Consider the following 26,064-nt stretch of genomic DNA (forward strand, 5'->3'; position numbering starts at 1 on the left):
GACTGTCCATCTTCTTTTAGGCTGTGTCCCCGGTGCCTAGCCTGGTGCCTGCAACAAAGCAGGGTAACATAAATATATGTTGCCCAACTGAGGGGTTCATTGTCTTCCAGGGAAGATAGGGCTCTTATTGAAATAACTGTGGCAGGGGATGGACAGGCACAGAGCTAAATCAATGGTGCATGGTGCAGCCCAAGGAGGGAGATGTGACTTCTAGCTGAGGTCATCCCGGCATGCTCATGGAAGAAGTGGTGTTTTGTTTTTTCTTGGTGGTTTGTTTCTTTGTTAGAGTCCAATGTCTGCACGAACCAAAAGCAAATATAAAATCATTTGTACCATCTAGAGGAGGCATTTGCTTCTTGGTTCTTCTCTTTGCATTTTAAAGATTATAATGGCAGGTATGCCTGTTATGGGATCAGGGAAATTGTGTGAGTTCCAAGTTCCGGAGGCCTGTAAGCTAACTTCACATGTGACTGGAACTCTGCACTTCCCTCAGGAGACTACACTCTTCCATTCTCACATTCCCACCAAAGTGTAACACCTTGATCACGCCTTCACAAACTTCCTGCCAGTCTAACCAGATAACTGCCCTTCGTGACCGGCAGGAAGAGCAGCATTATTCCTTCCATTATAGAGATGAATGTGAAACCCAGATAAGTTACTTTATTTTTGGAACTTGTTATTTCTAACATAGCACCCTGCAAGGGTTAAGAGTAATGAGAGCAAAACCTTGACAGCATAAAGAGAGAGGTGGCTGGTAACACTAGAAAAGACAAGGACAGCCCTGGCCAGTGTGGTTCAGTGTGAAGCAACATCCCATAAACTGAAAGATTGTGGGTTTGATTTCCAGTCAGGGCACACACCTGGGTTGCAGGTTTGGTCCCCAGTTGGGGCACAAGAAACCGATCATTATTTCTCTCTCACACTGATGTTTCTCTCCCTCACTCTCTCCCTCCCTTCCCCTTGCAATTAGCACGTCCTTAGGTGAGGATAAAAAATAATAATTTTTTAAAAAGGACAGCAGGTTTGCTACCTTGACACTGCTTTGAAAACACAGGGTTATTGCTGTATGCAAGTGTCATATGCACATATATGCACACACATGTGCATGTGTATACATGTATGCACATGCATGTGCACCCAAGAAAAGCAAACAAAACTCCAAGAGATAGAGCAAAGCCCCAGCACCCCAGCCCTACTTCAAAGTGTCAAGCTGTGCAGAGCCCCACAATTTAAGAGGTCAGGAAATTATATGCTTACTGCCATCAAAACACCAAAAATTAAATATGGGAGTGTCTTGGGCAACCAGGAAGGCCCTTCAACCCAGTAGTCATTATAAATAATAGTTACCTACAATTCTCAAATACTTCCTCTGTATCAAAGCACTACACCAAGATGCTTCCAAAACATTCTTCATTTAATCTTCTAAAGGGCCCTGCGATGCAAGTATCACAGTCCCCATTCTATGGATGATGAAACCTGATTTTCTGAGTGCACAGCTCAGCAGAATTCCAAAAACTGTTGTTACATGACCACATCTCCAGGAGACTGGAATACACTGTTCTGAAGCTCCTCCCTCGGCCCCCACACAGAAACACAAGCAGGCGTGTGCAGTGGAGGCCGGATGCAGTTAGAAGAGCTTGTTGGACCCATGTCTTCCTCCCCTGCCCTCAGAAGCCATTCCAAAGCCTTGCTGTGAGAATACCTAGAAAATACACAACTGTACTTTCTAGGTATTAGGTAGGGTCCTAAGTTCTTGGCAAAGATTTATTTCTTCCTTACAACTTCATGAGATAAATACTCATTTACCATTTTTTCATTGGTATTTTTTAATTTTTTTCACAAATGAAAAAGTATTAATTTTTTGGCATGAAAATGTACTACTTTTATAATCAGAAAAAATTAATAAGCTATACTGACTTTTCAAAAGTGAAGAAAAGACAAAATAAGAGGCAGAGAAAGACATAGAAAAGAAGAGGAAAAAGGAATGTCAATTCCATTTTTTCACAAATGAGAAAGCTGGGGTGGAAAGAAAGGAAGTAACTTCCCTAAGGTTCTGAGATATAAGCTCAGCCTACTGGGCCCTAAAACACTTACCCAGATTCTATGCCACCATCTCTAAACTGGAACCACCATCGCAAGTTGCTGATGTACATGCACAATAAAATTATTTTGTACAGATAGGGAGGATGTTTAGACGTTTCTAACAATTATTTTGCACTCAAGTTAGTTTGGCACTGGTAGCAGGCATAAAATCTCTGCCTCGTGAAAACGTCCCACAATTCACATCTGTCCCACTGTTTGTATTAGAATGCCTCCCACTCATTCTAGATACACAAAACTCTTGGAAGCTAACTATTGGTATTACAGCAAGATACAAAGCAAAAGCAGAAAACAGACATTATACTTAGGCTTCAAGCAAATCTATTGATCAATCCAGGAAATTTCCATTCCCTAAAATTATCACTTCAATACTTTTATTATACATATACATATTTTTAAAGCTAATTTCACAACTTGGAATCATCTCTTTTCAGAGATTGTATAAAACAAATTAATTTGCAAACAACCTTTGAAGTTACCAAATAACTGAAAAATGATCGATGGAAACAAACAAGAATTTGAACTCACCTACATTAAACAGTCATGGTTTAAGTCAACACTAAGAAAGAGTAAGTAAACAAATAACAGAAACTTGATCCCTGATGTAGGCTGACATCTCTTGGCTTATGAAGCAATACAAAAACAGAGACTAGTTTCTCCACCCCACCCCCACCATATCAAAGTTATGATGAACATCTGTAAGGATTACATGAGATCAGCCATGGAAAGTGCTTGTAGCCCACTTGTACATAATAGATGTTCTACAATAGCTTGTAGTATTAAATGCTCATTCCATTCAATACAGGGTTATTACACTCTGCTCCTCAGTCACCTCAACTACAAAATAGAGATAACAGTAGTTGCTACATCACAGGATCATCAGGATGGAAAATACAGGGTCCAGCAGAAGTACGCCTGTTTGAGTGTAGTTGGTAGGGTAGTGATATGGGTGTAATAGTTATAGTTTTAATTTGAACATTTCACCTAAAATGCCCTATGATGTGCTTGAGTGTGATATTGTTATGTTACAGAATTCCATGCTTATGATTTTGTATTTGTGCTGGTGTTTGTGAAAAAGTGGTGTTATTTGTGTTGGACCCTGTATACTCAGAGCACTCAGAACAGCGATGTTAGATACCCATGTTGTTGCTAGGGCCCTCCAAAAGGAAGCTCAGACAGAGGCTTGTGGGGCTAGTGTCAGCACCTAGTTGTTCTAAAGCAGCTATCCCCGCATTCCCTCAAAGTCAGCCTAGCGCTGATGGCTGGGAAGACTTCCCTGGCTGCAGGCTCTCCTCCCACTGCTCCAGGCACTTCCCAGGGGACAGGGGACCCAAGGGCTCCCTTCCTCTTGGCAGCTGAGGCTGCTCTAGCAACTTGAACCTTTAGCCTTGTCAGGGCCTGGTATCACCCAACCCTCACATCTGACTGAAAAGCTTTTCCCTTTTGCATTTCTGTTGGCCAATGTTTTCCAAAGAGGGCTTGGGGGTGGAGGGGAGAGTTTTATAACCGCCTACACAAACAACAGAAAGGCGAGAGCTCCCAGCACTTACTTCCAAGTGCTGTGATGGACGCTGTTCTGCGTGGGCAAATTCTCCCAAGCTGGGAGGCAGTTACTTTTACCATTCTCCCCACTGGAGCAAGGAAAACATGGGCACAAGGGGAGTAAGTCGCCCAAAGTCATAGCTTATTAGAGGTGAGGACAAGACCCAAACTCAGGTGTGATTTCAAAGCCAGCTTTCTTAACTGCCTCACCAACCTGAGTGTGGAAAAGGGAAAAAAAGGAATAGCATTTCATTAAAACAATAATTACTTTGGAAAACCGAATCAAAATCACTTCTCAGTTAAGTTATTGCTTAATAAGTGAAAATATTAAATAAAGAACCAGCTACCACTCTATACAATAAGGAAGTATACTTTGGTCCTGCCAACCCCATTACTCAGGAGCAGTTTAAATGATCTATGGATGGATGGCTCCAGTTTCTACTGCCAGGGTTTATATTTTGTGATTTGTATAAACTAAATCATCTCTCAGGCCTCTAACACCTACTACTACTCTGTGTAGCTTCCAATTAAACCTGTTCAATCTCACAATCACACAGAGATGAGTCAACCATCTAAGAATGACTAAGAGTGACCAATCCCCAACCCCCAAAACGTATTCTCTAGCCCACTGACTGACAATCCTGCCAGTGGGATAAACAGTAAACCAAGGCAGGGAGGGAGGGGGAGAGACAGGTCTCACCCACTAACTCAGCAGTCCTTAGCCTGGTCCAATAATGATTGCCAGGTGTTCCAACATCACAAGAAACACCATGCTAACACCTTGAAACTCTATGCATCATTTCCACTACCTGGGAAAGAAAGCCTTTGAAACTATCTATTCATCCCAAGGTCTAGGAGGGGGAAAGGAGAGAGTCCACTGTGCTCAAAGAAAAAGCCCATAAAACACCTTTGGTTAATTGCCTACCTCTGGCCACTATCTATTTTACCAGGGAGTCCCTAGGGCTTACAGAAACAGCCCATAAATAACTTTGGGTAACTGCCTCAATTTTAACTAACTACCTTCTGTCACGTATCTGTTTTACGACAAGATGACCAAATGTGGTCTGGAGCAAGATAAGGATCCGAGCTAAGAGACCTCCACACGTACCTTCATTTGGGTGGTCACCTGCCCCTGGCGGGAGGTGGGGGGGGCTGGCACCACCTTTACCAGTCAATCAGTATGTAACTTCTTCACCTCATCCTGCAAGCTACGTAAGTCCTCAAGACAAAGGACCTGGAACTGGATATCCAAATGCAAAAGAATGAAGCTGAACCCCTTTCCTTATGCCATACACAAAAATTAATTCAAAATGGATCAGACCTAAATGTGTGAACTGAAACTATGAAACTTCCAGAGGAAAACACAGGATTAAATCTTAATGACCATAGGTTAGGCAAAGTGTTGTTAGATACAAGACCAAGAGCACATTTACACCTGAAACTAATAGAAAATAATACTGAATGTAAACTATAAGTGGAAAAAAACACAAAAATACAAGAAACAAAAGAAAAAATAAACTGGACATCAATATTTAAAACTTTTACACTATAAATGACACTATCAAAGTGAAAAAATCACTCAGAATGAGATAAAAATATTTGCACCTATCATACAAGGAGCTGGTGTTTAGAATATATAGACTTCTGAAAATTCAAGAATAAAAAAAAGCCCAATTTAAAAATGGGCAAAGGATCTGAATAGACATTTTGTCCAAGGCATATGAAGAGACAATAAGCACCTGAAAAGATATTTAACATCATTGCTCATTAGGAAAATGCAAATCAAAACCAAAATGAGTTACCACTTCACACCCAATAGAATGGCTGCATTTAAAAAAAACAGACAGTTGTAAATGTTGGGGAGGATGTGGAGAAATTAGAACCCTCATACTCTGCTGGTGGGAATGCAAGATGCAGCAGCTTCTTTGGAAAATTACCTGGCAATTCCTCAAAGGTTAAATATAGTTACCATACGATCCAGCAATTTGACTCCCAAGAGAAATGAAAACATGTCCACATAAAAACTTGCAGTAAATGTTGAGAACAGCATTATTTAAAACAGCCAAAAAGTGGCAACAACCCAACAACTATCAACTAATAAATAGATGAGTAAAATGTGTATATTCATAAAAAAGAAATGAAATACCAACCCATGCTACGACATGGATGAACTTGAAAAGCATGGAAAAAAAAAGTGAAAGCAAGTCATAAGAGATCACATACTGTAAGGTTCCATTCACATGAAATTTCCAGAATAGGCCGATCCATACAGTCAGCAAGGAGATTAGCAGTTGGATGCCAGGGCTCTGAGGAAGTCTGGGGGGAAAACAACTGCTAATGGCCACAGAGGTGACAAAAATGTCCTAAAATTAGACTGCAGAGATAGCTGCACAACTTTGTAAGTATACTAAAAACTGCTGGATTGTATACTTTAAAGGTGTGAGCTGTAACAGTATGTAAGTTATATTGATAAAACTAATTTTATAAACTTTATAATGAATTTCTTTAACTAAAAAACAACCTAGTATAGTCCTTTTTGGACAGATAAGCAAGGTCAAAAAATAAAAATAAAAGCAAGTGTCAAAAATAAAACTTCAGACAGTAACTTTAAAAGGTTGGACACTTCTGTTCAAGAGAGAAGTAAAAGGGTGGGCATTTCTCCAGTTCCACTTTAATAATAAAACACTATGAGGGTTTTGAACACCTGTTAATTTAAACAGGAATAATGTGTCCCCAAGGGCAAATGGCCAGCACTTAAGAGCTGAAATTGTTTCATGTGTTTCTTAAATTATGGATCAGCTATAATATGCTTTGTAAAGTATACATAAAATATTTCATGGATCTTTCAACGTTTAGTTTCCTTAAGAGACAACACACTGAAACAGCTGAATCTTGTACTAGGGCTGCCATTTCTCTAACCGTGTTCTTGTCTTGTACGGAAGCAGCCCATTTAATACCTGCTAATCCCCGTCTACAGCCCGCTGGAGTCCTCTGACAAAGACTGATCATCTTAGCCCTCACTTGTATGGGTGGCATACTCTTTTTTCTAGTTCTATTCAGCTCCATACACTTCAGCTAAAAAAATTTTCATTTACATATGTAAATTATGGATAACAAAGATAAAAATAAATTACACCACAAATACCTATCAGCTGTGCAAACAAAATGATAACCTCAGCTTCCTGTCTTAATGCAAAAATGGGTTAAATCTGTTATCTCTAAACCCACTTCCTAAATACAAAACACACACACACCACCACTTCCCTCTTCCCCTCCCCCTCTGTCAGGGTAATATCAAAATGAACACAGTGCCAGAAAATGCAGTTATGTAACGTATAGTTCACACATTCAGGTTTGTTTAAACCTAAAGCTCACTAAAACAAGCTTGAAATTTTTAAAAGAAGTAGCCAACACATGCTCATGATAAATTCAAACAGCACAGCAAGGTTTCAAATGAAAAGCAAATGCCACCAACATCATCCCCCAGTCTCCTGTTCTTATTCCACTACAGCAGCCATTGTTGACAGTTTCTAGTGTATCTTAAAAACTCTTGGATATTTGTGCATATACACGCATCTTCATATACAACATGTGGCTATTCCTCTTGAAAGCTATACATAGGTTCATGCTGTTCTTTAATCCCTACTCAACACTATGCAGTATATTGGAATCTCTCCTCTGCACACACAAATTTTCTTCATTCTTTTTAATGATGACATAGTACTCCATTGTATAGAAGGCTAGTGATTTATTTTAAATAGTCTCCACTATCAATGATCAATAAAGATATTTTGCATTTACTTCTAATACAAAAAATAGTAAGATTGCTAGATCCAAGACCACAAACATATTTAATTATGATTCAAAGAGAGTATGCTGAGTTAAATACTCCTAGAAGGGTGATAAACCGTGAATCCACAAAGGCAGATTTTTCTATCACCTTGTCAATTCTAGGTTTTATAGTTTTCAACTTTGCCAATCTGATTAATGAGAAATATCTCATTTTGAATCATATTTTTAAATTATGAGTAGGACTAAATAAGCACCCTCTCATGTGTTTATTGGCCATTTGCATTTCCCCCCTAAACTATCCATCCCTGACGTTTGTCCATTTTTTTATTGTGTTGATTTATAAGAACACTTTTTGTAAATTAAGAAAAATAGTTCTGTCCTATGAATCGCTGTGTATCCTTTGTGTTTTGATTTTGTTTATATTTTCCTACGGACAAGTTTCTAACTTTTATGTATTCAAATTCATTAATTTGGCTTATGCATCTTCCATCACAATTAGAAAAACCTTGGCCATAGCAAATTATTTAAAATTTTCACTCATACCTTCTGATAAGTTCATTACATTTTTTCCATGATGGCTCTAGTAGCACTTAGCTGTCTTTAACTTCATTTGAACAGTTCTGTTAGATTAAATTGTGACAGCTGTTGTATCAGTGTGCATTTTTTAAAAACCTTATCAAAATTGGTGAATTTTTGTGCAGCCATTTTAATATTGAACACAGAAGAGAACAGGCAACATTTTCAGTGTATCATGCTTCATTATTTCAAAAAAGGTAAAAATGCAATTGAAATGCAAAGAAAGATCTGTGCAGTATATGGAGAAGGTTCTGTGACTGATGGAACATGTCAAAAGTGGTTTGAGAAGTTTATTGGCATCATTGACTTTTTGGCCAAATAATTCTGCTCTGTGGGGCTGTTTTATGCGTTGGAAAAATGATTAGCAACATCTTCTGATTAGCAACATCTTTACCCACTAGAAGCCAATAGCAGGAAAGAGCCAACATACTCAAAATACCCGAATCAATAAAGTTACTGGTGAAAATGAAAAATGTTTTTTATTTTATGGAAAAAATTAAACAGACTCTTTGGCCAACTCAATAACCCTTTTTATAGACCACTTTTAACCCATTTTAATGCTGTTAAATATTAGTGCTACACATTATTTTAAAGTAAAGGGCATGGATCAAACCTCAAAAGAAGTTTATTCACAACTTACGCTGTGGGCACTGCTAACCCAAGGCACAGTACCAGCCCTCCCTATAACAACTAACATGAATGCCTCCATATTCTGGGCCAGCAGCTACTGTTCCAGGTGAAAAATCCTAGAAGATGCTGGTAATTACCCCATTTTATGGATGAGAAAAGTAAAAAACAGATCAAAGGCACACTACTGGTAAAGGGCAGAGGCTACTCTAGCTGCCCATCACCAGAACCAGCTCTTAACTACTCAACTACTCTGCCTCTGTGTGATGGTGGATGGAAAAAAGGGGTTCTGTGGAAAGTAACCTCACCAGGTGATCGATCATAAATCCCTAGCTGGGCAGGGCATGGTGGAGAGTCACCCCCCAAGCCTGTAACTTCTTTAGTAAAAAGTTTTAAGCCAGCCTTGTCCATTGTTCTTGGGCACCTAAGTAAACACACCCTTGAGATACCAGACGTAATATCCCTAGAAGAGGGTATTAACCCTCAAGAGAGCACACAATGTTGTTAAATAGCCTGTAATCCAATCCCCACCTTGCTTTCTCCCACCTCCATCTAATCTTCCTTGTTGCCTCCTTAATTTCAAATGCATAAAAGCTGCAAAACTGTAATTCTCTGTGCATTTGAGATCGCAATCTCCAGCGTAAGTCATCAGTTTGGCTCAGATAAACTCTCATAATAATTATCTACAGGTTTGGATATTTCTTACATCAACACTATCAATAACAACCAAAATATAAACAAAAAACCCCTAAGAATGCATATCAGAGCTATGTCTAAATGAATTCCCTATGAAGCATGTTTTCTCCTTTCCTTTCAAACACATAACTTTAGCTCAGTCAGCACTAAAATCTTAGTGATACTTGTGAACAGCATTTACAGTAAACTATGTAGAAAGCACAGCCAACATCATCGTGTCAAGTTTTGGAAGCACATTGTACGTGTCAAGGTGGTGCCGTGGTGGAATCATCCACTTTGCTTATTTGTGTCCTTTCTCATCTCTCTGGCTGTGCACTACCAGAAGCAGGATTCGGCCCATCTCGCAGGAGTTCTAAATGAATGAAAGCACTATCAATCCCACAGGACTCAGCGGTCCCAGTCTGGGCAGCGGCAGCCCATCCCCTGGAACCTTGTGGAACCAGGGATCACAAAGGTGGGGGCAGTGTTTGCACAAAGGCTGGTGAGTGCTACTGACATCTGGAGGTTATCGAGCGTGCTAAATATCAGGTCTCCCAAGACTCCCTCAAGAGGAGGAGCTGCCCCACCCAAAACACCAACAGCATTGCCCCTGGGACCCCTGCCTCCCAAATGCCACGCTGAACAAGCTTGTAGCTTTACTTTTTGATCAGAAGCTCTGTGTTTTGTTTAGAGTACCTGATTTTTATTACTCTCAAAGTCTTACAAACACCTGGAAGGGCAATCAATGTTGAGTAGAAGAGAGAAGGGGGCATCTCCCTAAAAATCAGGGAATACCCTCAAACTCCTCATAATGAAGGGCAAATGGAACGAAGGCATCAGCCTTCTCCAGCACTCTGAACAACCAGGGCTTTCTCTCTGCCACACCATAGCAAGAAAAAGGCAGAGACTCAATTCTGCTGAACCTCTTGTTTCCAAGAAAATGCAATCCCATGACAACCCTCATCCCTCCTCTCCCCACATCATAAGGAAATAATTTACTGCTTCGTGCTTCCCAAAGCCTGCAGCCAGAAGCCAATGCTGGGCATGACAATTTGCATAGATCGGCTCATTGGTTAACCAGCTTGTTCTAAATGGCCTAATACCCCTTACTCAGCAACCTGCAACTTTCACAAACTACTTCACTTGGTAAGAAAGCACATTCTTTAAAAATGCTTTTGGTTAAATCATATGATCCACAAGCAGAGCAAAACTTTCTGGAAAAAAAATTTTAAACAATTGCTTGGGAGTTTACAGAGACAGAAGGTTTACATTGATTTTATGACAGCAAAATACAGTGTAAAAAAAAGAAACAATGAGATTTCCATCATAAGATGAGGTTTAAAATCTGCAGCCATGAGCTCTTTTGTTGAACTGCTCTGCAAAGATAGCAGATATCTTCTGGAAAAAAAAAAACCACCAATATCTACCCATTCACTCTTCTGACATTTATCAAGAGTCAGCCATGTACTGGGCACTGGGGCACACTGCACAGGCCAGGTGAGCTGGGTGGCAACCCCTGCTGGAGGCTGATTAGCTGTGTGGTATTGGAAGAGGCCCTGACTCTGGGGCCTGCCTCCCCACCAGTAACAGAAGGTGGGTATCCTGCTTTCTTGAGGATCCTTCTAGCTCTGGAAGACCACGGTGTGAGTTTGCAGACTCTCACATAGCCATCACGGTAACCCACGACCAGGAGTGAGGTATTGCTCCCATCAGAAACCTCACAGTCAGCAGTGAGACTTTCTCTGGCTTGCTCCCAACCAAGAACTTCCCAAGATGATTTCATTTCAAACAGCCTGACAATTTGAGTACACTGAAAGTTCCAAGACTTGGGCTTCCAACTGACTTTTCTCATCCCAGAGGCACAATGTTTCTCTGTCAGCATGCCTTAATTTTCAGTGTATGTTTAGGTAGATGCTAGCAATCCCCACAACCAGGAGCAGCAGCCTCATCCCAACAGTGGTCTTCAATGGCCCGAGTGCCACAGCCCCCAGCCACCTGGGAGGCTACCTGCCTCTTCTAACTACCACACCAAACTACGGTATCCCTCTCCAAGACAAGGGCAGAAAAGTCTAAATAGAGCTTAGAGCTGATTTTGAAGATGGGGAGTTCCTGTCTCTGGAGTTGTTCGATTATTATGGTTCAAGAAATCTGAGCACAACTGAGTAGCAGGGGCAGAAGACCCTTCCAGCCACTTCTAGCAACAACTTTCTGGGACTTGGTCCAAAGGAGGGGGGAACAGCGCCTCCCTCAGCTAACAGGAGTGTGCAACGGTCAGCCTTTCTGAAGGAGGTCTGGGATGTCCAAGGCTTCCAAGCTATTCATTCTATAGTTCGTTTTGCTATACAGGACTGCTCTGAAAACATACGAGTAAATTTGTTTCAACAGGACTGACATTGAAGGAGTTCAGTGCATCTCACCCCAAAATATGCCACTTTCACAAATTGATTATTTTGACTTAAAGGCACTTGAGAAACAGCAGGTTCAAGAAGGGCACTCTGACCTCCCTTTTTCTTCCTGAAAGCAAGAGATAAAACTCCCATGTGAAAGGAGTCCTCCCTGTATCAGAAAGAAAGACATAATCAAGGACAAAAGTTGACACCGAGAGACTTCTATACAAACAGACCTTGTTAAAATAATACTTATCTTCCCTTTTCACCTCCCCACATAGTTTAGTCACTTTTCCACAACTGCTTCTTTGTTCAACCTCATATAAGAACAAGTAGGTTTCACCATTTGTTTTGGATCTTCATTTCCTTATGAGGGTGCCCAAAGCGCATAAAACTCATACATTAACTAAATGTTTATGCTTTTCTCCTGTTGATCTGTCTTTGTCAGTTTAATTTTCAAACCCAGCCAGAGACCCCAAGAGGGTCAAGGACAACTGTCTCCTCTCCCTACCACGTCAGGGGACAATTAAAGCATAACAGGATGTGCAGTTTTGTCTGTGAGGAACAGTAACTGATGGTGGAAGACTGCGCTCAGCTGAGCAGAGCTGCGTAGGAATATACAAATGCACAAACCTCAGCTCAACATGCGCGTTCTGTGTGAGTCACACTGAGGTGCACCTGGCATTACAGCTGTCCACCCAGTCTGAGAGACCATGCTTCCCCTACTTCTCAACTCACAAGCTGCAACCCTTCTAGCATCCATGTCCACAAACAAACTTCAGGTCTTTTACAAGGTCAAGTGCCAATCTTTTATGTAAAACTATAATACTATTTTTTACCAGGTTCCTTTTCAAAGAAATGTCACTGACAAAGTTTTTAAAAGCTGTGCTCCAACTCCATGTTTCCCATAATGCCTGGGGTTTATATTGTGTGATTTTGCATAGTTCGATTTTTAGGACACGTATTCATGCTGTGTTATACAGCAGGGCTATTTCCAAGATTCCTGGCTAAAGTAAGAGGCATGTACATAGAGAAAGATTACATAAGAGTTATTTATGATATTTTTTTTAAAAATACACTAAATTTCTAATAAAAGAAAAATAGTGAAATAAATGTTGATATGATCAATTAAATGTAATAAAACCACTAAAATGTTTGCTTTTAAGAATTCTTATATGTAAAACTATTCATGTTGTTACATGAAAATAAGTTAGGATATAAAACAGTACACAGAGTATGGTCTAATTTATTTTTAACATGAATGAAATGCAATAAAACAGTGTTAACAGGGTTTGTTCTCTCTGGGATTATAAATGATATTTGTTTTTTTATACTTTTCTGTATTTTCCAAATTTTCTGTAACTATAAATTATTTTTATAAAGCAGAACACACTTTTAAAATCGGTTTTCACATAATGTTGCTTAATTTATCATGGGCTTCCACCACTGATGGTGAAATTCTGATGCTTATCCCTTCCCTGAGATGCTACACGCTGTAATCCCTACAACATTTTAAGAAATAAAAAGGCAGTAGAGAAGACAGAATGCTGAAAAATATTCAATGAGTGATTCAATATTCAATATAAACCTACATTTATAAAAAATAGATTTTAAAGAAATGAATATATATAGAACATATTCTATGATCACCACTAAAGTAAATTAGAAATTAACAACAAAAATATTCCTGGAAAATCCTCAAAGATTTGGAAAATAACAATATTCTAAATAACCAGTAAGTCAAAGAAATCACAAGGAAAATTAGAAAATACTTTGAACTAAATAATAAAAATACAACATATCAAAATGTATGGGAAGTAAAATGTGGCTTTAAATACTTATTTTAAAAAGAAAGATTTAAAATAATGGTCTCAGCTTCTGTCTTAAAAATCAATAGGACTGATTAAATGCAAAGAAAGTAAAAAGGGAGAAATAAAGGATAGAAGACAAACCGACAATTCAAAATTGTTTCTTTCACAAAATTAATAAAATTGATAAACTCTTAGCTACAGTCAATTAAACAAACCCCTAAGATTCTCACAAAGGACTTACATTTAGAAAATCCATTCATTAACCCCAATCAGGGTTGAAAAATCAGGCAGAGGATGACACTATTGAACTATCCTTGAGCAAAAAGATCAACCTGGTGGTGTGGAAAAATGATCTTGCAATGAAGGGACTAGAGGGAGGAAAACCAGTGTGTAAGATGCACATTTCCATCTTCCTGCCTCTAAGTCAACCCTCAACACCCCGGCCTTACCTTCTGAGGCTGTCATTTTCCCTTTGGTGAAACCACAACGGGCCAGAAGTACAGTATTCACGAAGGTAGAGCTTATCACACTAGTTCTCACAGCTTGTGGTCCACATGGACAATTGTCTCACTCCGCCTCCATCCCTACCTTCTACTAGTCTTCCAGTACTGAAGAATCTGGAAAGTGAAACCGCCACATTTCCCAGACCCTTAGCTGTTAGGGTTCTGACAATTCATAACACTCACAATATTTGGTAGGAGAAATCAAAGATGAGGACCGCCCTCCTGCTGTGGTGTCTACCTCCAGGAAACAGCTAATTCAGTACGTTAAATTCCCTCTTGCTTTAAAATACCTAGAGTGGTCTCAGTTTCCTGCATTGGAACCCTCACACACCTGCATCACCACTGATAATGGAGAAAATAAAATGGAATAAGCACTACTAAGACAATTAAAATAGAGCTGAGAGGCTACTAAGTGGGACCTGGAAACATCTTGTGCCTCAGTTCTCAGGGCTGCTATTAAATTGCTAGGTTGTTGTTAAACTTAGCTCAAGGCTGAGCCATGAACATCCTGGAACAACTGTTGCACCGACATAAATGGACTTTACTTCCTTCCTTGTAGTTTCACCTCTCTCACATGCATATTGGAACTAAACAATGCCTGTGGGTCTAGCCAGCAATCCTTCATTTGCATGGATGAATTGAAGTTGTTTTTGCCTTTCTAAACCTTGTTTTTCTTTGTTCTCTAAGAGCACAATTTAGGTTGTTACTTGAATGTGTCCCTCTCAGGATACAACAACTCCTTTGCTCAAATAAATGCTTTTGTTTTTTTTACTACAGCTTCTCTTCTGTTAACCCCACTTTACAGATAACAAGAGTAGTAATTTAGGATTGCCCCTTTCAACAACCACATAAGGTAGGCAAGACACAATCTCCCCCTTTCAATGAACAAGGAAACCAAAGCTCAGAAAAGTTAAGACTGGGAACAGTAGTGGGCTCCCCACCCTGGGGAGGTTCTAACACATCTGATGTACACTTAGGAGGGATGTTAAAAAAGAAAAAAAGATATCTAAATTTCAGATGAGGAGTTAAAAGGGATGCTTTTCAAAGTCTCTTCCAGAAGTTTCTCTGATTCCACAATCTGCCTCAACAATTTCTACACAAATAGCAAAACCTGGATCTCTCCAGAACTAGTTATGCCTTTCCAGAATTTTCCAAAGAAAAATAAAATCCCAGTGGCTTCAACAGACTTAAAACAGCCCTGACTTGTGTGGCTCCGTGGATTGAGTGCCGGCCTGTAAGCCAAAGGGTCACCAGTTTTGATTTCCAGTCAGGGCACATGCCTGGGTTGCAGGCCCGGTCCCTGGTGGTGGACGAGTGAGAGTCAACTACACATTGATGTTTCTCTCTGTCTCTTCCTCCCTTCCCCTCTCTCTAAAAAAAATACATGACTAATGAAAAATAATAAATAAATAAAAGTGTCCAAGCCTATTCTCCAAAACCCAACAAGGGCCAGCCCCAAACTTGTTCAGGCTGTAACCTGCTCCTCCTTCACTTTGGCAGCCTGTACAGATCCCTCCCTGAAATCAACCCCAAACCACATTCCACAAAAACCCTCCATCTCCTGCTAGTTAATGGTCTTCCCCTCCATTGCCATAGTCTTAAAAGATAATAACATACACTCCCTGGCTTCAGTTCCTCAGCTCCCCAGTAACCCCCAACCCACAGCATTGTAGTTTCTATACCCTGGAAACCAAGGCTGCCAAACCACCACCACCCCAACTCAACCCCACTACCCCCACTCAACCCCCCAGAATTTAGTCTCCCTCTTACTAACTTCTCCTTGTCCACAAAGCCAACATCCCTCCCCCACCTCCTACCCCGCAGGCTCTCTCTCTCTCCTGGCAAGCTGTACCCTCACTCAATTTTCTCTTTCTTTCTTTGCAAGGGGTACTGTCTGCCTTTCATATGAACATGTCTCCACTGTTCGTCCTTCCCTTCTCATTCTATATTGGGGTTTGTTTTGATTTGTTTTATATCAGGTTTATTTCTGCAGTCATACGATTTCTTTGAGAAGCTGAAAAATGGTTAAGGACCTTCTTCCAGAGAAAGGTGTTCAGAATACACCCAGACACAACTGTGCGTGTAACTGCCGGGCTGCATGGAACTCCTAGGGACCCAGCTCTCCACATGCCCCTCTGAGCAGGTTCATTTACTCCCAGGAGAATGTCCCCCGAGAGACACTCCACTTCCATCCCTTTCCCAGGCATAAAAGATTCAAAGCTGAGTTACATAAAATTCAATGGAGTCTGCCAAGAAGCTCTGCCCCAGGAAAAATTTTATACTAAGGAAATTCAGCATCAATTCACTAGTTGCTCTCAAGCATCAAAGTCACCCTTTGGATTCTATTATGCTAGGTACCCAATGAATATTTATCAATTGACATTATCACTTTAGGGGTAGTTCGATGATTTTTTTTTCCCCAAACAGCAAATGAAGTAAGTCAACAATGTCTTAGGATCCTTATGAATAATGCTACCAAACCAAAAACATTCATAGTTAGAGAATGCTACCGCAAAAAACAGTTTCATTACTATGGTTACAAAACACTGCCATTGTTTCTGAGACCGTTACTGGAAGAGTTCAATGGGCATGGCGTGGGGAACAAAAGGCTGGATTCTTCCCCCATTTTGGTGAACCACACACGCCAAGGATCAGGGCATTAAGAGACTTAGCCCTCCGTAACATTACTGCAATACAATGAGAACAAAAAAAATGGACAATAAATCCCATAAAAATCTTGTGGGCTTTGTTTCAAACTGAAGTTGGCCAGTTTACTTAAAAGCGGTAAACAGAAGTCTGATTTTCCATCTCTCCTAGCTATCTTTGAACAGATTTGTGTACGTAGTTTTCCTCCTTTTGTTTTGACTAGACAAGTTTGCATGGAAGGGGCGGGGCATACTGTCTAATCACCATACAGTGTAAACAGACTTCAAACCCACAAATTGTTTTGAAATTTATTCTGTGATAAAAACCCACTGTAAGTTTTTCCACAACAGCTGCTTTCCTTAAACATTAGCTCAACTTTAATCTCACAAGGCAAACTACACAAGAAAAACCAAAAGTAAAATCCTGTTTCCTTTAAAATTCAAACAGATGTTTTATGTAATCGAACCAATCCAGTATTTGAATTTCCTACGCACGCACTACACCACTGACTCTCAGATTATGTTCTAAAATTTTAAAAAATATCATTAATACATAGGCTAGAAGATAAAATGATATCCCCACTGGAAATATTTTAATACATTTTAACTAGTCACAAAGGTTTACTTTGGACTACCTGGAAAAACCTATCATGAGGAACAATCTGTGGTTTAGCTCAGTAACTTGGTCGATACTGCTCTCAGCATCCAATCTCAACCCTAAATTTAACTGACAATAGCAATATGTAATGAAAATTTACTAACAATGCCACTCAGGACACTAAGAGAACACAGGATCTTTATAATTACAATTTAAAATACTGAAAATAGCTTAGTCAAAGGATAAAATGGAATTGCATCCAATGGCTAGTTTTGGTTATATGAAGGCTTCCTTTTTTTTAAATTTTTTAAGATCTTATTTATTTATTTTTAGAGAGAGAAGGGAGGGAGATAGAGAGAGAGAGAGAAACATCAATGTGTGGTTGCTGGGGGTTATGTCCTGCAACCCAGGCATGTACCCTGACTGGGAATTGAACCTGGGACACTTTGGTTCCCAGCCCACGCTCAATCCAATGAGCTACTCCAGCCAGGGCTTGAAGGCTTCCTTTTTATCGTCAAATTATCATAGGTGAATTGGCCATGTACTACTCTGAAATATAAGGAGACCATGCCATCAATTACAGCTCTACACAATCTGAGGCTTCCAAATGGGATTTACATGAAAACACCTGGGAAACTAAAATGCTTGCATGTCTCAGGATGCACTCACTCCTAGACATTCCCTATCTGTGGGAAATCTGCAGGTGACATTGCACAGAAAACGGATGAAAGCAAACAGTCGGGGAGGGAGTGTTGCCTTCTAGCTCATTAGCAGAGAGATGAGTCAGGGGCTGCCTTCCACTCCCTACAGGTTGACCCTACTGGGCCCTGCCAGCAAAGTCATTCCACTCCAACTTGCTGTAGCCCAGAGCTATTTGTCATCTTCCCCAGGGCAGCCACAAAGCAGCCCAAGAAAAGAAACCTGAAAGAGCACCCTTCGTGCAAACTCTCTGCCTAACAGTGCAACTCTCACTCTCTGTTTAAGGTAAGTGAGAGACTCATCTTTCCAACTGGAAGTTGACTAACTACACAAAAACCTCTGCAAACCACTCTTCATTATCTCACCAGTTCAACAGCACAATACCAGCTGAATCCGCACCTTCATAAGTATGGGAAACCAATTATGTGCATATTTTACTGCATTTTGACTGTTTTATAAAAATTAATAGAAAAATAGAAGTGCCAATACTAGTGATGCAAAGCACAGAACTCACACTTAATGCAACTGAAACAGAAATGGGCATCTTCCTACTGAAGGAAAACAGTGACTCTAATACCATCTAGACAGATACTATCTGTTTAACCATAAAGAAAAAGATCAGCCCTGACTGATGTGGCTCAGTGGGTTCAGTGCTGTCCCGCAAACCAAAGGGTCACCAGTTTGATTCCAGGTCAGGGCACAATGCCTGGGTTGTGGGCCAGGTCACCAATTGGGGGCATACAAGAGGCAACTGATTGATGTTTTCCTCATACATCAATGTTTCTTTCCCTCTCTTTCTCCCTCTATTCTTCTCTCTCTAAAAGATACATAAATCTTTAAAAAAAAAAAAAAAAGCCTCAGCTGGTGAGGCTCAGTGGATTGAGTGCCCGCCTGTGAAGTTCACCGGTTCAGTTCCCAGGCAGGGCACATGCCTGGGTTGTGGGCCAAGTCCCCAGTAAGGGGGTGCACAAGAAGCAACCACTCATTGATATTCCTCTCCCTCTCTCCCTCCCTTCCCCCTCTCTAAAAAGAAATAAATAAAATCTTTTTAAAATATTAAAAAAGAAAAAGGTCAAAGGTAAAAAAATAATTTTGAAAATGGTTGAAATATATTGCCAACGATGGCACCTAAAAGCAGTGAAATAAATTATATAAATGTCTAACCACTATGCTGTACACCTGAACTAATAAAAAATAATATTGAACGTCAACTTGTAATGGGCCAAAAAAAGTTAAAGTTAAAAAGAGTATCCCTGACATAAACTATGGACTTTATATAGTTAATAAGAATATATCGACATTGCTTCACCAGCTGTAACAAACACACCGCACGGAAGCAAGAGGGTGATGGGAAACTGTGTGCTGGGGGGTGGGGAGAGGGGCTCTATGGGAACTCTGTGGTACTTCTGTGCTCAATTCTTCTGTAAACCTAAAACTGCTATAAAAACAAAGGCTTACATTTTTTAAAAAGCAGGTATAATTAGGGATTTTCTTCATTACTTTTAGCCTTTTGGGAAACAAAACAGACAAACCTATTAACACATAAACCTATAAACTGACTTTCACACATTTGAGTTTATTTAACACCTCTGGTGAAACTGGTCATGGTCAAAGATAGAGGGACTCCCTGAACGCAAGCCCAGAAAACACTAATGGGTGCAAAGGATAAGCTAGTACATGTTAAAAACATCCTTGATCACCCCATAAAAATTCAGTAAAAAGACTAGGATCGAAGATAGCATCTACAACATAATCCCAGTTTTGTAAAGTGTGATCTTATATATTAAATATGATTGCCCCAGTCAGATAGCTATCAGTTACAGCACAGTCCCTATATGCCAAGGTTGTAGGTTCGTTCCCTGATCAGGGCCCATACAGGAAGTCACCAATGAATGCATCAATAAGTGGAACAACAAATCGATGTCTTTCTCTCGGTCTCTCTAAATCAATCAATCAATACAACAAATATTCGTCTTTGCGAAAAAAGCTTTAAAAATACATGACTGCATTATAAAATATCAAAATATGGTTCTGTGGGTGATGTGTGACTTTTTTTTCCTATGTGCTTCATAAATTCCCTAAATTGTTCACAAAAGTATCACTCATGGAAAGAGTGAACTTGTTGTGGTGTCCACCCTGGACTCCTTCCAAGAACGGAAGCAACATGTGATATGCTGAGGACCTCATATTACCAATCACTATAGACAAAGATCTGTAGGGAAAAAGCACTTTGTAACCAAGAGCACTCGACAGGGCCTTCCACTGGGCCGTACCACATACTCTGTCTGAGAGAGGAAAATACAAATGCAGCGACCAGGAAACAATGCCAGTGTTTCAGGTAACAAGTGCTGAGCGGCGTGGATAGGGCCAAGTGCAAGTTCCAAGAGAACTGCCAAAGCAAAGCCAAGATCAATACTGAGGAAGTGCTTCTTGAGGTTGACCTAGAGATTTGGGTTTTATTGAGGAGGAAAGACATTTCAGGGAAATCATTCTTACATGACGTGTCATTTTCAATCTTTAAAGAAGTCTCCATGGACTTCTTTAAAATAGACACATGCATGTGTCTATTTTACCCTACAGTCCAGAGGTGGTCAGTTGCCCTGAGGAGGAAAACCCCTTCCAACTAACATTTAACATTAACTCAGAGGCCACACTCAAAGTCATCTCCTGCATGGGCTTCAGGTACCTCCAACATGGATGACCCCAGGTTTTGTTAACCCATGAGAAGTGCAAGAACTCTTGGCACACAGCAACTCTGCCCAAACCCCTGTGAAAGGAGACTTGACCAGGCTTTAATAACGGCCTCTAGCAGCCCAGAGCTGCATCCTGGGGATGATAACCCAGCCATCTTTTGCCTTTTGGACTCCTGTCTGGAAAAGTTCAGGGCTGTCACAAGAAATTTACTGTTTGTTTTAGTAAATACATGAGGTGGGCCTCCATTTCTCTGAGCCTTTATCCAAAGGGGCTTGCAATTGTGAGTCCACCCCATCTCTTTAACAGATACTAAATCTATTTCCTACAATGCAGGAGTGTCTTTCTCAAGGACCCAAAAGCTGTTCCTTTGAAATGTAATCAAGAGGATAGGACCTGTCTCCCAGTCTCTGCGGAAGGGGAGAAGCCTAACTTGCCAGCTAGCAGACACAGCTGACCTAGCAACATGTACACTCAACAACCCCTGGTAACTTCGCACTTCCCGAACACTACTTGGACCCCCACTGGCTTATCCTCCCTCATTCTGTATTACCTCATTCTCTCTTTGAAACTCTCAGTCACCATCAGGCAGATAAAAATGGAGCCAGGCTTTTCCCCCTACAGTCAGTGGCTACTGAGCAAAATCTGTTTTTAGTGCCTCAACTAATGCCTGGCTTTATTTATCTTTGACAGTGGGTAGTCCCAAGTGGCATTCACAGCTTTGGTAATTAACATAACAGACATCAGAAGTAGGCTTTCATTGGGGAAAATCTAGTGATCAAGTAATATGAGCCAGCAGGAAACACCTTGGCCTGGGCATTCCTGCCCTTACATGAGCTGGCTGTCAGGGCAGAGCGAGTCCTCACTCTGAAAATGGCACTATTGACTCAATCCATCCATGTGGTTGGTCTGGCAGTCTCACTCAAGTTCTACCAACTAATAGAATGTTGATCCATCTGCGTCAGGTAAACATGCAAGTTGTGTGTCCGTGCACCAAGAGGGGCAAAGAGCTGGAACTAATGAAGTCTCAGATCAAACTGCTGCCTGCCAATTGTGTCTGCATGTGTGGCAGAATTTGATCTGAGACTTGCTTTCTTTATAACCTGAGCAGGTGATGAGGAAGAAGCTAACTTTATCCATCCATAACTACTGGCAACTACCCATATCTAACAAAATAGTGTAATAATGTGTATTGAAAACTGACTTAGGTCCAGCCCTGGCCAGGCAGCTCAGTTGGTTGGATCATTGTCCCATATACCAAAAGGTTGAGAGTTCAATCCCCAGTCATGGCACATACCTAGGTCATGGGTTTGATCCCTGGTCAAGGCATATTAAGGAGGCAATAGATCAGTATTTTTCGCATCGACATTTCTCTCTCTCTCCCCCCCTCTCTGAAACCAGTAAGCATATTCTCAGGTGAGAGTTTAAAAAACATCTTAAAAAATGACTTAGGTCCACTATAAGTGACAATAGCAAATAAGTGTTATTATCATTTACTCATATTGTAATAAAAATAATCAGGATAGTAGTCAAGTGCCCCAACTTGAGTCAGTGGACTAGTGTTCAAGGCTGGGCTCCCCCACCAAAAATCAGTTCATTTATCTGTCTGTACTTCAGTTGCCTCACCTGCAAATTGAGGCCAATTTGAACATTACACACCCCGGAGTCCTGGTTGGGTAGCTCGGTTGGTTAGAGCATTATCCCGATCTGCCAAGGTTGCAGTTTCGATCCCCAGTCAAGGCACATACAAGAATCAACCAATGAGTGCATAACTAAGTGGAACAACAAATTGGATATTTCTCTCTTTCTCCCTTCTTTTCTAAAATCAATTTTAAAAAAAGAATATTACCCACCCCATAGGGTTGTAGTGAAGAATGAACGATACAATGGAGATAAAAACAGACAGCACATGCAGGCATGAAATAAGCTTAAGCTATCATTCTTATTATCATTACTGCTTACACTTACCTGGAGTAAAACCTGCCAAGCCATATTCTTGAGTTGCCTTGGAAGGACTGTCTAGATTTTATTATACCTCTCATTTCCCCTCTGACAGTATGTACTGTCATTTTTCATAGCTAGCTTTCCCCACACTTCCATTCCCCAATTACCCCTGAAGTTCCAAAGGAGCAAGGAAGGTCTTGGTTCAACACCCAGTTCCCCGAGGCCTCCCATGGTGCTGGGTACCCAAACAGTGTGGACTGACCCCTCTCCTCTCAGTTCTGCTTCCATCAGCATCCATTAGCCGAAAGCCTAATCAAAACCTAAGTGTGTATCACAGTTAGTGCAAAAATAAAATAAGAAGAAAAAATAAATTAAATAAGATGACCTGAAGACTATCCAGGTACAGATGGATAATGGCCACTAAGATCTGGGGAGTTCCTTACTCTGTGCCAAACCCTGTACTAGAGATTGTCTATTATCATGTGCAATCTTCATAGCCACAGGAAGCATTATCATACCCATTCTACAGCTGAGAAAAACTGAGGTTAACAGAGAATAACATGTGCGGTCACACCAACCCTTGTCCAAATTTCCCAAATCAAACCCAGACGCGAGTCCACAGTCCAGGTTCCCTTCTGGGTTACACACTGTTCCCAATGGTCTGCAAAGTCCTCCAAATTTCTATCTCCCAACTCAAACTTCTCCCGATTTAAATATCCAACCAGTGACTAGGATATTTAATTTTTAATCATCATCTCAAATGTAGCAGAGTCAAAAGAAAACTAAGGGTTTTTCTTGCCAAATGTCCTTTTTCCTACCAGCCTCTTGTGTCACCTCCATAAATGGCACCATCACCTATCCTGCAGCTCAGGCCAAAAACAGAATCTCATTCCCACACCCTGCAACCAGAAGCAACTGGAATGACCACTTCAGGGAGAGATGATGCTTATCTGGCTCACTGCCATATCTCCAGCTCCTGGCACATAGTTGGTGCTGTCCTGTTATGATATAAAAAGAAATTATGTTTGATCTTCATCCCCCATATGGGAGAACTAGGACTTGTGAGTGGCAGCTGAAATGCGGGCAGGGGAGAAGAGTCCACTCCTGTTGGGACTAGCCCTTAAACTGAGGGATACTATTCCTAACTCCAGGTGGTTAGTGTCAGAATTGAAATGAATTGCTGGACATCCAGTTTGTGTCCAGAGCTGGGTAATTAGTTGGCTGGGGTGGGAGGTGGTAGCTCATACATTTCAATTCAGAAGTGCTGTGAGTCAAGAACAGTTTGTAGGTGCTCAAGCAAACAAAAAAGACTCAGATAGCTTCTGCTGGTCTCTGAGATTTTTTAATGCAAGCTCATGGGCCCCTCCATATGAAGTCATAGTGTCATCACCCACTCACTGCCTTGAGACCCACCACAATGATGTCTGAAGCAGTTCCGAAAAGCAGAAGTTAAATTTTCTGTGATTAATAGGCAGGATTGGGTTCTTTCCAAAGTCCAGAGAGGGGGGTTTTAGAAACAAGTCATTAAATCCTACCAAAATATCAGTTGTACCAATAACTCTTTTATAAGACCCACTTGAGTACTGGTGATAATTTTCAGACTCCTAAATTAGTTATTTGGAGTGACAGAAAGCCTCAAGGGACTTTCAAAGAACTGGAGATGACCCAAAATATCTGTATTGTAATTACTATTAATGAAAAGTGCTGCATCAAATTAAAAAGTATCTCAAAACAACAATAAAATATTTGAAAAACTTTCTAAAGATTCAGACCATTCAGAAAATAACTTTTCCGGGTACATGTTGGTTTTCGAAGCCCTGGAAAGGTGGGAAGCATCCTCTCTTTTCTGCCTGACTTAAGGCAAGTTATTACACCTCAAGTTAAAAACCTCAATTTCCTCATCTCTGAAAAAGCCAGCATGAATACATGCCAAGTACACTATGAGACCTCCTCAAACAAGAAGCGGTAACCCCAAGTGGCCACTCCAAGGACATCGGATTATCTGCCAATTACCCGCCAGTAAAATCATCAAGTTTCAGCAACTCCTAAAATTTAACTTCTACATCATTTAGGAACTGGTCTTGGTTGTCAAAGGTTGAACGTATTGGGAAGCAAGACATCTCTGATCCTGAATGCCCCTGGAGTTAAATTCATTTGTGAGAACACACCGTGCTGATAATTAGTACAACAGGGAGGAAGGTGGACGTCCGGAAGGCTTTACCTACAGTATTTCGTTTTTTCTAACCCTGCAAGGAGTGAGAAATGAGCACTTAAGGATTAAATTCTGCTTTGATGCACTACTCACCGGTAGGAGACTCCTATTCCTGATGTACATATATGTTTTAAGATACCACAAGTTTTAACAGGCGAGAATTGCAAAACAGGTTCGGGCAAGTTCAGTTTAAACCTGGGATACGGAGGCTCGCGCACTACCCAGGCAGTCGTGTTTCTGCCCCGCCAGGGCTGGGTCGGGAAACGCAGGAAGTAGGGCTGTCTTCCCTACGCCCCGACCTGAGCACTGTAATTTGGAAACCGGGCTTCGAGACGTTCCCGAAGGGACAGAGCCAATGCTCTGGCCTTGTGAAATGCCAAGGGCAACCTGCTTGGGCCATAAGACCCGAATTTTGTTCAGAGCATGGGAAAGTAGGCGATGCCTAAACCCTCATCTCTTGCTGGGTTCATTCGGTATGCAGAGCCGGGTGGGCTACGGAGCTCAGCACTACCCCTGGGGAAAAAATTCGTGCCCTGGGAGATGACAGGCTCTCAGGATCTTCCGCCCAAGTCCTGCCCACCCTGCCCCAGCGAAGTCCTTAAGGTCGGACGGGAAGACCTCGGGGTAGCCTCTCGGGCTTTCCCGTGTCCCTTCCCGTTCGCCTGGCGCACTGGATTTCCCCAATTGCCCAGCGCAGTGCTAGGGCCCGAGGCAGTGACGCGAAGGGCGCGGGATCTACCCCGAACGACCCACCGCCGGCACCACTTTCATCCGCGAGCTGAGGAGCACACCCAGTGAAGCCCCAGTGGTGCCTAGGCTCCCGGACCCGTCGCCCTATCCGTCGCTCCCGCGTGGCACCCAGCCTCGCTCACCTGGCCCGCACAGCACTGCGCTGACATCGCGGCGGCGGAGGACCACAGGCGCTCTCGCTTACTCCCAGCTCCCCTCCGACTCGCCGTGCTCCCTAAGGCCTCGAGCGCCCCTCCCTGCACCAGCTCAAATCTTCACGAAAGGCAGCCCCAGCTAAGCGCCAGGTACTACCGCCCCGGCAAAAACAACCCTATCCAAAACCCGCCCCACCGCCGCAGGCCCCGCCCCCACCAGCCTCGCCCGCCCACAGCCCCACCCCACGCTCGCCCCTTCCACCCGCGCCGGGCGGCGGAGCAGGCTCCCCCTAGGCTAGTACTTCCGCTGGCGTCAGGCGGCTGCAAGTGGCGATCACTTCCCGGTGCGGCACCGGCCTCCGAAGGCCGCTCAGTAAG

General features: G+C 41.6%; 1 protein-coding gene across 1 annotated transcript in view; it reads right to left on the bottom strand.

The window, feature by feature from the left end:
* The window catches only part of SERINC5 (serine incorporator 5), an 88,129-nt gene extending 62,266 nt beyond the window's left edge, over positions 1-25,863 (bottom strand). The window contains exon 1 of the mRNA XM_028518804.2: positions 25,675-25,863. Within this exon, the coding sequence (XP_028374605.1) occupies positions 25,675-25,701 (27 nt within the window). The 5' untranslated portion in view covers positions 25,702-25,863. The remainder of the gene's footprint in view (positions 1-25,674) is intronic.
* Between the last annotated feature and the right edge of the window lie 201 nt (positions 25,864-26,064).

This window comes from Phyllostomus discolor, chromosome 3 (assembly GCF_004126475.2).
Source record: "Phyllostomus discolor isolate MPI-MPIP mPhyDis1 chromosome 3, mPhyDis1.pri.v3, whole genome shotgun sequence".
In the NCBI taxonomy this organism is placed as follows: Eukaryota; Metazoa; Chordata; class Mammalia; order Chiroptera; family Phyllostomidae; genus Phyllostomus; species Phyllostomus discolor.